The sequence below is a fragment of the Pristis pectinata genome, chromosome 3, assembly GCF_009764475.1.
Source record: "Pristis pectinata isolate sPriPec2 chromosome 3, sPriPec2.1.pri, whole genome shotgun sequence".
Taxonomy (NCBI): Eukaryota; Metazoa; Chordata; class Chondrichthyes; order Rhinopristiformes; family Pristidae; genus Pristis; species Pristis pectinata.
The window spans coordinates 102855117-102869617 of NC_067407.1; the positions used below are offsets into that span (position 1 = coordinate 102855117).

The 14501-nt window shown below is 36.3% G+C and overlaps 1 protein-coding gene across 3 annotated transcripts in view; it reads left to right on the forward strand.

Moving 5' to 3' along the window:
• Positions 1 to 14202, forward strand: part of LOC127568766 (proteasome activator complex subunit 4-like) — a 114326-nt gene extending 100124 nt beyond the window's left edge. For all 3 annotated transcript variants that reach the window (XM_052012901.1, XM_052012902.1, XM_052012903.1), the window contains 4 exons: positions 3029 to 3191; positions 3390 to 3523; positions 5630 to 5768; positions 13250 to 14202. In XM_052012901.1, coding sequence (XP_051868861.1) covers positions 3029 to 3191; positions 3390 to 3523; positions 5630 to 5764 — 432 coding nt within the window. In that variant the 3' untranslated portion in view covers positions 5765 to 5768; positions 13250 to 14202. The remainder of the gene's footprint in view (positions 1 to 3028; positions 3192 to 3389; positions 3524 to 5629; positions 5769 to 13249) is intronic.
• The last annotated feature ends 299 nt before the right edge of the window (positions 14203 to 14501 follow it).

A 14501-nucleotide genomic window follows, 5' to 3' on the forward strand; every position in this document is an offset into this window, starting at 1 on the left:
GTGATTCCAAGGCTAAAATGAACAATTCAGATTCAAGGCACGAGGTTTGGTTCCATGTATTCTGAAGATCTAGATATTCTTTCCATAACTTTATCTCCTTCTTACAGCCACAGATTGCTTTTCTATAGTTAAGAACAAATTAGAACTTTAAACAATTTTTGTCTGATCTGACAAGCTTTTGTTTGTTTTCATAACACTTTGAGGTCTCTTCAATGCTTACTGCCAATGGTATACAGTGTAAAACTCAGCACTGTATATTAAAAGTGGCCTGATCGCTTGAGTATATGCTGGATGTTTCCATTTAAAGATAAAGATAATAAATTAAAGCCTCTTTTTTTTGGTGGGGGTTGATGAATCAAGGCTGCTATTATAATCTGTTATATGACTTCTGTTACTTTTTAGGGAACTGCTACTTTGGTTCAATTAATGGTAACTACAGACATATGGGAAATCCAAGAGTAGATGGTGCATGAGCAATAGCATTGGGCTGACTACTAAATGTAGTCGTGACATGACTTAAATGTAACTGTCAGAAGTCGTATATTGCAAAAGTTAATGAATGTTAACACAAGCACTGCAGTAAATGAAATGATCCCCTGATGGTTGTGCTTCTTTCATAATAATACATGTGGAATAGAAGTGTGTGAACATCCTTAAGGAATTCTGCTGAACTTCAATAAGATTTTATTTGTCACTGATAACAATATATTTAGTTGTTATTTTGCATTTTTAATCTTTTAAAATGTTTGTTATTCATCTGTTATTCAAACATTGTTACTACTGTGCAAGTAACTTGAGAGTTATTCTCAAATTACTTGCTCAGTAGTAACGCTGTTTGAATAACATGATGCTTAAAGCAGCATTTGGTGCCTTATGGGGCATCTGGCATGTTTTGCTCATGTATGCTAGAGACCTTCACTCATTTATGAGAGAGAAATGTCAGTATAATATTTTTCTGTTTACTGCCCTAATTAAAAATGCTGCTGCACCCAGGCAGAAACTCTGAGATATTGCATTTTGTGGAATTCATGAAGGCAGGAGCCCTGATGAGGGAGTTTGAGTGTGTTGGAAATTAGTGGTGTAGGTGAGTGAGAGACATTCAGGTGTGATCAAACCAGAGTGAGCAATGGGCATATAAACATGCTAAACTGCAACTTCTATATTGAAGTGCTTTCAAATTCAGTACATTTGTTTTTGATAAAAATCAGATCTCTCAGTAAAAACCTGTGATAGTGGTGATTTATCATTTTTGTGACATCCACACTGAAAAGGCAGTGCCTTGGATTACAACAAATTTATTCTTGTGTTGTTTACAACTGACTTCAGTATTTAATATATCACCACAGCTGTATACAACTAGAATTATATTTGTAAGTTTTGTTTTCTCATTTACTCTTTTTTTCTAGTGAGTCAATAGAGAAGAACTTTCTTATCTTCCTGCAAGATATTTTTTCCCAATTGTTCTCCTTTCTTCTTCACTTAGGGAGGTTTTCCTGATTCCCTTCATTTTCATTTCTTGAGCACACTGTCTTCTCTCCCAATTCCTTACTTTCTTTAGCCACCAATTTTACCCTGATTTATTTGGTGTGAGTGTAGTGGGAGGCAGAGGCAGTGGTTGTACAATGAATGTAGTAGCAGTAATCAAGAGGTCTAGGTAAATGATATGAAGACAGGAATTTAAATCCTACCATAGTCGCTGGGGGATAGAATTTCAGATAATTATATAAAAAAAAAACTTGAAGACAATGTTGGTATCAATAATGGTGCCCATGAAAGTATCAAATTGATATAAATACTCCAGTGATTCACCATTGTCCTTATTGGAAGGTAATGTGCCCTGGCAATACAGCCCTTTCAGACTCGTGACCCACAATATTGTGATTGACTCTTCTATGTCCTCAGTGGCCAAGTACTTGACCCAAAGAAATCTTTCTCTCAAACAAATCAGGGTGCATCCAGCAAAAGCATGACATAATCATACTCAGAATCACACTTTCAGCCAACTTCTTCATTAAATTTTCCTGACATCAGGCCAAACACAACCAAGAAAACCCACTGTTTACTATCTCTTGTTTCATTTAGCTTATGAAATAGTACTACTCCATATTGAACAGCACTTAGAAGAACTACAAAGAGTAGCAAGGGCATAGAGTATGCATCCTGGGTGAATAAATTCAACATTTATCACCAGACTGATTGTGTAGGTCAAATCCTGTTTGGTGTTACTGCCAGATTGTTTCTGTGGAAGATGGTGACGGAAATGGAGAAAAATCTTTGATTTTTGCCCTACCAACCAGTTACAAATGACTCATTTTGATGTTCCTTCATTGTCTACAGGGTTAAAATTCTGTTTCCTGTGGAAATTTTTTGATGTGTTTGGCCATCTTGCAGGAGCAAATTATAGTTCGTACAGCATTTGGTTATTATCATACAGTGCCTGGAGTGGAAACTGACCCTATGATTTGAGCTAATGTCGAGGGGTAGCAGATCGATGAGGAATAGGAAGCAGCCACAAATTAATCATGTTTTTTTTTGTGGGACTGGTGCAACACTGATGCTGTGTGGTCGAAAACATTGCTGGAGACACTTTGTCAGTGTTTGGATTGGTTTGAATGGAACCAAATTAGAGCAGTCTCTCAATTTGGGAACATGGAATATTGGTGTTGGAGGGAGACCATGTGACTGATTGTTAAATGCCCTCTTGAGACTCAAAAGACAGTGCATTTTTCCATTCAAATAGAACATAATTTTTTTTGCTGATGCTGGGGAATGCCAGAATGTAGGGATTTTTAAAAGGCTTACAATAAGTGTGGAGAGACAGCAACATGACCAGAGCCTTGCAGACAAAGCACATGCAACAGGTGAATCATTTAAAACTGTTGTGCATGTTGGATTGAACTAATAAAATAGTAATTCTGGGATTTGTTGTGGTACTGTAGGAATGGTCATGAATGGTGCAGAATTGTGTGTTGAATATGCTGTGTGAATCTTGGGTGTGAAGTGATGAATATCTTTTTACTGTTTACAGACAAGAGAAATGGCTGCTATCACCTTGAGTGGTCTGTTGCAGTGCAACTTCTTGACTATGGACTCTGCCATGCAGCTGCACTTTGAACAGCTCTGCAAGACCAGACTTCCAAAGAAGAGGAAGCGAGACCCAGGCACAGTAGTGGATATAATTCCTGCAGCAGGTAAGAACAAATGTTTATGAAATTAAAAAAAATTGACTTGTAGCCAGTAATGTAATTAATATTTTGCTTCTAAGCATTTTTTCCACTGGACTGTCTTGCAGGTCAAACTGTAATGAGCATACAAACATGAAAAGCTGTAAAAAGATTGATAAATATGTATGATAACAAAATTTCTAATATTTTTCATGTTCTCAATAGATTTGGTTCGTCGGCATGCTGGAGTATTAGGACTAAGTGCCTGTATTTTATCGAGTCCATATGAAGTGCCCACTTGGATGCCACAGCTTCTGATGAACCTCAGTGGTCACCTGAATGATCCACAACCTATAGAGGTAAATAGATCCTGCTGTTTAGAGGAACTGCATTCTCTGGTGTTTTATTCTTGGCAGAGTTGGGAATTTATTTGCTCAGAAAACAAAAACTGAACCAATTAAAAGTACAGAATTTCTTTTGTTTAATCTAATGTAAGAACTGCAACTGCACATCTCCAATCATGTTGTCAAATCATTAAGTTGTGCAGGAATTGCAGAAATCCAAGATTTATTGATTTGGATGAAGTTCACTACAGAATAATTTGTTGCATCAGTGTGATTTGGAATGTGCTGCTTTTCTTGAATTTGTAGTTAGCATATTATTGTATTATAGTGATGATGGCATCATCAAATGGCACATTGTGTAAATTTGGAAGAATCCAATATTGAAGGAAAATGTCATATTAGATTGCAATCTTCTTACAATAAGAAAGACGCAAAGGATTTCAAATCTTAACAGCATTTTCCTAAGGTTAAAGAAATGAAACTGAGGGTTAAATAAAAATAGTGCATGAAAAGGAAATCCAAAGTGCAGTGCTGAGTCTGAAGGTATATTAAAAACAGCATATAAGAGATTTAGTAAAGTTTAAGGCTAATTTTCTCCAGGCACATAGTATGTTATTTACAGACTTGCTTAACATCCATTTCATTTGAGGGAATCCCTAGTTGGAAACCTATTTACTGGTTGGAAGAGTAAATTGAGATTAATTGATTAAGAGTGTGTATGGATCATGATCTATACACATCCTCAATAGAAAGATGTTAACTGGCACAATGTAATCTAAATGCATAGAAATCTAATGGGATGGTATGTGGTGGGTCAATCCAAATCGTGTACTTGATTAGTTCAGACTTTTCTCTGCACCCATCAGGTCAGGAAAACATCACGCTATAAATTATTGTAAGTACAGATTTGTTAGTGCAGTAGGATCAAAGCCATCTAGAACTTTGGCGAATAGTAGGACAAATAGTATATCCCCTTTACCAATGTAATTTGTATGTTGAAAAATGCAATGAGGTGGAAGGTGAATTAGGTGGGTGAATTTAATATCAAATTTAGTTGCATAAGAAAGTGAGAAAGCAAGACTGGGATTTTTAAAAATAAAAGTGAAAACAACAAAAGGAAAGTAATTTGAAAGATAAAATTTGACACTTTTAAACATTTCCAGCGATTCATAATCTTATAACAAAGATGGAAGCCATTTGGCACGAGGTCCATGCTGGCTCCCGGGGAGCAATCCCATTTGTCCCTTTACCATTCTCCTTATTTCCCTGTACCCTTGTAATTTATTCTCTCACACACATACTCTTCGAAACCTTTTTGATTGTTTTTCCCCATTAACCTACACTAAGGGTAATTCACAATTGCCAATTAACCTGCTATCTGGGTCCAAGTGGTCATGGAGAGAATTCCCAAGGTCAGACGGAGCCTAGGTCCCTGGAGGTGCAAGGCAGCAGTGCTAATTGATGTGTCACAATGGCACTGAAGGATTGAAAGTCATTGTTACAATTTTAAATGTTCATTCTCAAAGTGAAGGCAAATATTTGATGATGATATGATGATGATATATCCTTATTGGTCACATGTACATCGAAACACACAGTCAAATGCACCTTCTGCGTTGTGTGTTCTGAGGGCAGCCCGCAAGTGTTGCCACGCTTCCGGCGCCAACATAACATGCCCAGAACTTCCTAACCTGTACATCTTTGGAACGTGGGAGGAAACCAGAGCATCCGGAGGAAACCCACGCAAACACAGGGAGAATGTACAAATTCCTTACAGACAGCGGTGGGAATTGAACCCAGGTCGCTGGCGCTGTAATAGCGTTACGCTAACCGCTGCAGGCAGCCATTAACGATTATTACCTTTCAGGAAGGTACTTGTATACTGTATGTTTGTTTGGGAAATTAATGTGCAATTTGAAATAAGTTAACAAAATACAGTGAGAGGTTAAGGATCAATTTCTTTTTTGGGGAACAAGCTAAGGAAACAGCACAAAAGGTCCAGCAACTGGAGAGGATTTGCAAATGTATAATTTTGGCAGATTCTACCCCATCAATTACAACATAGTTATTCATTTTTTGTTTAACTTGTGTTCTGCTAAAATTCCCTTCTTGATTTCACAGATGACCGTGAAAAAAACATTATCTAATTTTCGAAGAACTCATCACGATAACTGGCAAGAACATAAGCAGCAGTTCACAGATGATCAGTTGGTGATTCTTGCAGACCTTCTTGTGTCACCATGTTATTATGCCTGAGGAGGTATAACAGCTATTGAAATCAAATACTTATATAAGTTTTTATCAGGTCAAGTGTTACCATTGTGTTTGCTGCTAATGTGCACAGATTCCATAAATTAATGTTTTCTGTAAAGAGTGGGTTGATTTTCAAGAATCGTACTCCTGTGTTTTGTGCATGCTTTGAAGGGCTGAAGTACTAAAATGGGTTGGAACAACAGTTGGTCTGAAGTGCATCATTACAGGTTCTATGTCCAAATACTGGCTGTTGGAAAATCTGGAATTGTCAGAAGTCGGATACTTCTGGACATTCAGCTAGGTCCCAGTTCTTGGGTGTCACTGCTTTATTGATGGTGTGCTAGTTTAGTTTTGTTCACTGACCCCTCTAACCTGACCCATCATAGTCCAAAGCACCCAACATTACTCTGGAAGCAGATAATGGACAGAATAGATGATAAGTAATCAAATTTTTTCCAAACTTTTATTTTGCATTATCCAAAATCTGGGAAACTCCAAAATCTGGCATGGTTTTGGTTCTGAGGGTACTAGACTTTGGACATCGAACCTGTACAGTGCAAATGCATTAACTTTTGAGCTGAACTTTTTTTTTAAAGTTGCTGCAATTCTCCGTGCCAATGTTAAGCCTTCATTTATTTTGTAGAGTAATTTGCTCATGCTGAGGAGGCTAGGTCTTAAATACTGGACATTATTACAAAAGGCAATGGATGAAGGCAAGATTCATACATGGAACTTAGTTTGCTGATTACTTTCATGTTTTTTTAAACTGATTTCCTCTTTCCTCCTCTTAAACTGGTAACTCTTCACATTCTGAATGGAGTAGATGATTAATTGCTTTCACCTGTACTGGGAGAATGTTTTCCAACCTTTTGATTAGTTCTCCCAGACCAGGTATAATGTGCATTATTTTTCTTTATAAGGTACTAGATTAAAAGAGAGTAAGAGCACTTTCAATATAGGAAAAAAAATACCTTTAATTGTCCAGATGGCTTCAATCTACTATGTAGATTTGTCACTTTTGCACTTCTAGCTTCACTGAAAGGGACTAAATCTGTCGTAATTATAATAGCAATGTGTGGGTCAAGGTTGACCTGAAGAAATTTCTATAAATGCAAACATCACTAATAACTAGATACAGTTATGTATTTGTGTGTTTCAAGATTGTATATCTCATGATCATCTTCCAAAGCACCTTGTCTAAAGTACCTGTTTGCATTAAGATCAATAAAATATTGCCAGAATTTGTGTAAACTGCCTCTCATCCTTCTCAGGAAGACAGTAAAGGCTTAAAATACTGCTTTCCAGAAAACATGAAATATGTGGCACATTAAGAATGTTTTCTGATAAGTTGGAATAAATGAACCATATGCAGTATGGGAAGACAAATTAGAGAGGATGCATTAAAAATAAATTTGTAATTGTAGATTTGCATTGTTCAAAAATAGTTTGACACAGGGAATATTTAGTTGTGAAGCATAAAACATTCTTCTAGAGTTAAGTCAATGGGCTTCTATCAGGAAGGAAGCATTATTGACCTGATTCTAAGCACTGAAGGAGATACAGTGAGAATCAAAAGAACAGTGGTGACGATAATTTAGTTTCCACAAAAAATAGAAAAATTGTTGAAATCAAGGACTTTGGCTGGCAAAATAAGACAAATTATAATGAAATAAAGGAATTCACTCATATTAAATGAAAATAAAATCACATACTTTGGCAGTGAGAAATATTCAAATTGTAGACGGAAAAGTTTAAAATCAAGTAAATTCTATTAAAGAGAAAATTAACATGAATAGATAGGTTAAATTAGGTATTTAAAAAAAAGTATTTAACAAATAGAGGCAAAATATTGGAAAGCTAGAAAATAGGTGATCAGAAAGCTAAGTTAACCCTTTTTTAAAATGTAGATTGAAAGCAGAAAAAAACATTTTTGTAGTTATGTTATAATAGCAAAAGATGGATGAGTAATAAATGAACAGGTAGAGGCCTGTAATGAGGCAATTTTGAGGCAAGCTTTCAGAGTGGAGGTTGACATTGAAACTGTGGAATTATTGAACATTTGGGAGGAAAAATATGCATTTAATAGTGTGATTTTTAAATTGACACAATTCCTGACAACCTTGTTCAATTATTGGAAGAAATAAAAGCAATGCAGTTGGTGTGGGCTGGATGAATATATCAAAAATAATTGATATACCAGATAAGAAGCTAGTCAGAAGTCAGAAAATATGGAGGTGTGGATATGAAATTTGATTTGAAGGAAAAATGGCCATGATTACAAATATATGGATAGTTTTGCTGTACTCGAATTGTTTTTTGATTCATTTCTTTGGGATCTAGCTATTGCTAGCAGGCCAGCATTTATTGTCCATCCTTAATATCTTTTGAACTGGCTTTCAAATGGCATTTAAGAGTCAACTGCATTAGTGGGTCTGATGTTGCACACAAGCCTGACAGCAGATTTCCTCCCCTGAAGTAATTGGTGAACAAGATTTTTTTTACATCAACCCGATTAGTTTTTGTGGTCATCTTTACTAAGCCTAGTTGTGTTTTTTCCCAAATTCCAGATTATTAACTGAATTTAAATTCCATAGTTGGTGTGGTGGTAGGTCTCTGGATTCTGGAACTCGGGTCCCTAGATTGTCAGTCCAGGCCTCTGGATTGTTAATCTGGTAATTTAACTGCTGTGCTACCACTGTACCCACATTCCTGTTTTCAGATCCTTCCTTTGCCTTGACCTAACCTCTCCCACTCCACACTGTTTTAGATGTCCCTGCTCCTCCATTTCTGGCCACTTGCGTACCCCCAATTTTAATTGCTTTCACCCTCTCCTCCCCCTCCCCCCCCCACCAAAAAAAAGTTTCCATTTTTCTATCTTTTATTCCTCCTTTATGATGCTCGGAAAGCAAACTTTGGCCAAGGTTTAGACGCAAGAGACTGCAGATGCTGGAATCTGGAGCAAAACACGAGATGCTGGAGGAACTCAGCAGGTCAGGGTCCAGATGAGGGGTCTCGACCTGAAATATTCACTGTCCATTTCCCTCCATAGATGCTGCCTGACCCAGCAAGTTCATCCAGCATCTTGTGTGATTGGCCAAGGTTTTTTGGTCATCTGCTTGAAATTTGCTTATGTGACTCAGATCATTTATCTAATAATTCTTCTGTTAAACTTGATCTACTGTGGTAAAAGCATTAAGCTTTTGTTTTTGAATTTTGTCTTGCAGGGATGTGGCTATAAATTATATATTTTGTAATCTGGATTTGTGAATATCAGATTTTTTTTGATGAGACCAAATAGAAAAGGTTTGAACCTGTAAAATTGTAATGAGAATGATGAATAATTGTAGGAGGACATCAACTTGGAGAGATATGTGAGACATGTACTTCAGGAGAGTGCAATGTGAATAATAGGTATAAAAATAGGGGAACGATTGAAATGGTAATATTTTAAATATATATTCATGGTGGCAGTGTAACTAGGTTTGTTGAACTCCTGCACTGAAATATTGTATGCAGTTTTGAGCATCCTTTTATGGAAAGTGTATAAATGCAATGGAAAATTGTCACTTGACTCGCTGGGATTCTCTAGGGATGAGGGATACCGGTTATAAGGGGGACGTGAAAAGTTCAATCCGTTTGCTATTGGTTTATTCTTTTTCAATCTTTTAATTTTCAAATTAATACAGAATACATATAACATCGGTAATTATACACGTAATACAAAGAGATCGGGAGGACAATCATGACATATATAGTCATATATTCTAAGCCCCACAGTTTCTTAGTAAACGAATATATTACAAAAAAATCAAAATGAGAAAGGAAAAGATTTATTATATAAAAAAAAACCCAAATTGAAAAAAACATAAGTAATAAAACAAAACAAACTAGAAATAAATTTCAGAAGAAAAAAAAACTGGACTGACATTTCTCGATAAACAAAGAGCATTATTATGTCATCAACTCCGCTCCTCTAAATTCAAAGATTATTGAAAAGGGATCTATATCGTTTGAAAATATTGAATAAATGGACTCCAAACTTCCTCAAATTTAAGTGAAGAATCCACAGTGCCACTCCTAATTTCTTTTTAAGCTTAAACATGATATAGTTTGAGAAAACCATTGAAAAGTAGTGGGAGGTAAAAGTAGTGAGAACAAAATGGATCGCTTGGCCATTAATGTGACAAAAACAATCATATGACAAGCAGCAGCACATAAGTGGCCAGATTCCATCATTGGTAGCCCAAAAATAGCAGTGATTGGGTGAGGTTGTAAATCAGTATTCAATACAGTTGAAATAATATTAAAATGTCCTCCAATATTTTTCCAAAAGAGGACAGGACCAAGACATATGTGTCAGGGAAGCCACCTCCGAATTACATCTATCACATATAGGATTTATATGGTGATAAAAACGGGCTAAGTTGTCCTTTGTCATATGGGTCCTGTGAACCACCTTAAGTTGTATCAAAGAGTGTCTGGCACACATTGAAGAAGGAAGAAAATTCTTCAATTAGTTAATACAAGTCTCTGTGGGTAAAAGTATCTGGGGTTCTCTTCCCATTCATTCTTAATTTTATCAAGTGTCTCTGGACGTATTTTCATAATTAGATCATAAATTATTGCTATCAAGCCCTTCTGATAGGGATTAAAACCTAATTTTTTTTCTGTAATTTCAATTTTATATGGAGTTGGAAAAGAAGGCATAGTAACTTTTAAAAACATTTCTAATCTGTAAGTATCGAAAAAAGTGTGATCTAGGCAAATTGTATTTATTAGACAACTGTTCAAAAGATAAAAAACAGTTATCAATGAATGGTATTGGTTTATTATTGTCACTTGCACCGAAGTACAGTGGAAAAACTTGTCTTGCATACTGATTGTACAGGTCAATTCATTACACAGTGCAGTTACATTGAGTCAGTACGGAGTGCATTGATGTAGTACAGGTAAAAACAATAACAGTACAGAGTAAAGTGTCACAGCTACAGAGAAAGTGCAGTGCAATAAGGTGCAAGGTCACAACAAGGTAGATCGTGAAGTCATAGTCTATCTCATTGTTCAATAGTCTTATCACAGTGGGGTAGAAGCTGTCCTTAAGTCTGGTGGTACGTGCCCTCAGGCTCCTGTATCTTCTACCTGATGGAAGAGGAGAGGAGAGAATGTCCTGGTTGGGTGGGGTCTTTGATTATGCTGGCTGCTTCGCCAAGACAACGAGAGGTAAAGACAGAGTCCAAGGAGGGGAGGCTGGTGTCCGTGATGCGTTGGGCTGTGTCCACAACTCTCTGCAGTTTCTTGTGATCCTGGGCAGAGCAGTTGCCATACCAAGTGTGATATATCCAGAGAGGATGCTTTCTATGGTGCATCGATAAAAGTTGGTGAGAGTCAAAGGGGACAAACCAAATTTCTTTAGCCTCCTGGAGATGAGAAGTTGACCTGAAAGAGACAACTGTTGGTCAGACCCATTCTCCTTCATCTCTCATTCCCTGCCTCCCCACCCCCGCCAATCATTTCCACTGATCCTGTCAATTTATCCTTTGTTCTTTCCTGATTCTATTATTGGTCCTCAAGTTAACTTCCACAGCTGCTGGTTTTCTGATACTTTTGGTTAATGGAAATCTATAAATCAGTAACCCCAGATCATTGAACCATCCTTAGCAGATGATAGACTTGCAAATCCTCATCAGCTGCCTGCCTCCATTGGATATCGTTCACACCATGGAAACTCTTCCTGATATCACCTGCTAGATCCATCCTTTAACCATAACCAACTTGGAATCGAGGCATTGGATGTGCTATACTAACCACACGAGTTGACTTCATCCCAACACACAGCTTTCAGTCTTCAATTTTCATCTTATTTTATCTTTTTTTAATGCCTTCTGTTATTGACCTTGACATGCTGTTATCTCTTTCCATGTTTACATAACTGTTGTCTGAGTCAATTTGCATGCATATTTTGCCTTGTACCGAAACTAATCCCTTATAGATACTGCTTTCCCTTCCCATCTTACTGACATTCTGCAAATAACTTGCAGGCTTCTGTCACCAAACTTGACACCACCCATTGCTGCATAATACTCGCTCTTACATCCTTTTGTCCCTATCCCACAGTCTGGTTCTTTGAGTGCATTTTCACTAAACTGCTGGTCACCTAACCTATTTTCCGGACTCCTAACATTGTAATTAATTGTTCCTATTGCTACCATTCTCCCAGCAAATCTTCTCTCCTTACAAATCAAAACCTTATTTCCAAACTTTTATCTCTCCAGAGTCTTTGATCATTATGTTGCCTCCTAAAGCTATGCCATCTCTACCAAACCTTCCTGCTCTGCTTTATTGTCTGCCTCCATTGTGCCAATAAGCCATCTACTATTGAAGCAGTCACCCATGCCTTTGTCATCCCCAGACTCGATTATTGCAAAGTCCTTCCAGGCAGCCTCCTATTCTCCAATTTTACCCCAACACCCACCTGTGATTTTCTACCCAGTATCCTTTTGTTGCTGTCAGCTGTTTCATTGCAGACTTTGGTCTTACTCATCCTCATCTCTAACCTCTCTATTCTTCTGTTCTAAACACTTATGCACCCTTCTTCATTTTATTCTATTGAGTGGCCTAACTAGGAAGTTCTGTCCACTTTCCCTTCTGCCTCATCATTTCCTCATTTCTCTTTTGAAATGCTACATTTGAAACCCAGCTCACTGAATGAACTGGTCACCTCTCCTAACGTATCCATTGTGTTTAAATTATGCCTCAAGCAGAACAATTATATTTTTTCTAAAGATGGGCAGAAAATTAATTCAAGGGAAGTACACAGAATAATGGTTAGATATGGAATTCTATTCAACAATAACTGTTGAATCTGTTTCCTTAAATTTTTATCAGATCATGGGATTTTGTTTATATTATTCATTTTGTGCATGTGGGCATTGTTGGCAAGACCAGCATTTATTGCTCATCCCTGTTAGCCCTTGAAGGTAATGGTGAGCTATGTTGAACTGCTGCAGTGTGTCCAGATTATTGAATATCAATAGAATAAAACAGGGAGTTTAATGTGGGAGAAAAAATACCACTCCTACACTTAATGGACCAAATGACCCTGTTTCAGTACTACACTTTTATGATTTCAATCTATTCACTTTCCCTTTTTAATCCTGAGTCTTGATGGAGTCTTCTATCTTTTGAAGACTTGTGTACACTGATTTGCACTCACTTATAGTAGGTTGATATTTTGTTCCATTCCTGATTGGTTCCATTGATGTCACTGTCATTTCTACTGTGTGCAGGTGAATGTGCTGAGAAATTCTTCATAATTTTAGTTATAAGATCAAATATTCAATGTACAGATCAATATGCAGAATGGGAAATAAAGGTGAGAAAAGAGTAAACATTGTATTTCTTCAACTTTGTCTAATCTGATGGGTGCCTTTTGATATGTAGAATAAAAAAAAATTACTTCTCACCACATTTTTTTTCTTTTTCTTCTAGACAGTAGTTCTATTGACACTAAAGGAAAAGAGTTTTGGTGCTACCACTATTGAACAAAGGAGAACATTTGTTTTGTACATATGCCTGAGAATCCCATTAACTGTATAAATCTCTGAAGACCCAAGAAGCTGCAAATACTAATATTTGTGTCCTTAAAGATATGGAGATCTTTTTCAATCCAAGTAAACAATTCACCAAACAGCAGAAATTGTGTATGTATATAAATGTGTTCAGTAGAATTTTGACTTTAAGTTTATAATATATAGATAAGTTTTTTTTTGCTAATTTACAAGAAATTGTAATTAAACACAAATCACTCTGCTGAATTTGTAAAGTTCTTGTACAGTTTTTGCTCAAAACATCCTATTTCTTGACTGCTCTTAAAACAGCTCCTGGCTATTTAATTGACACATTTCATAACTGTTATTTAGGGCCGTAAAGGAAATGTAAAAACTGTACAAACAAGATGAAATAACACATTTGTACAGAATGTAATCTTTAAAGATGTGATGTTATGATATTTGTTGAACTTCATTTGTAATGGTGTGAACTTATAGTGGTTCTGTCTTCAGATCACATGCTTTTCTCATGGTTCTGTAGTTTATGCTTTCAAGAAAATACATTTTGGTCATCAGTTTTGCTAAGCTGCTTAAGGTTTATCATGCTGCTGGTTTTCGTGTTTTTAAGATGATTTTAATGTCTTAGCGTCTTTGATCTTTTTATTAAATTCAGTTATCTTTATTTGTTTTTTCCCCAATTACTTAGTATTGTTATAATGTATGAAATGCTGGTATCAAAAATACTACCCTTTAACATTTAATGCAGTGATGAACCATGGGTAAAAGGTCAAATCCTATGATTGTACCATGTCAAAGACTTAACCACTATATAGGGTAGTGCCAAAAGAAGTGGTTTTAGATGTACTACCAGATATTTTAAAGCCAATAAATGGATTGTTTGTAACACATCTGCATTGCTTGTTGGGAATATGTATTACAATGTAAAGCTTTTTAAGGCAGCAGACATATTTAGTAGAAAAGCTGAATTCTTTATTTCAATATTCACAGAATAAGGAAAATTGCTCCAGATGACATTTCAGTCAAGTGATCTCTGAGTTACTCAGATGTATCCTGCTGATTTGCTATTTTGATGCAAATATAACCTCTCTTGTTTTAGAAAAGCATAAATGGGTTTGAACCTGGACCTCTTGTATAACAACAAACTTAAAAAATGTATTGAACAATTTGTGAAG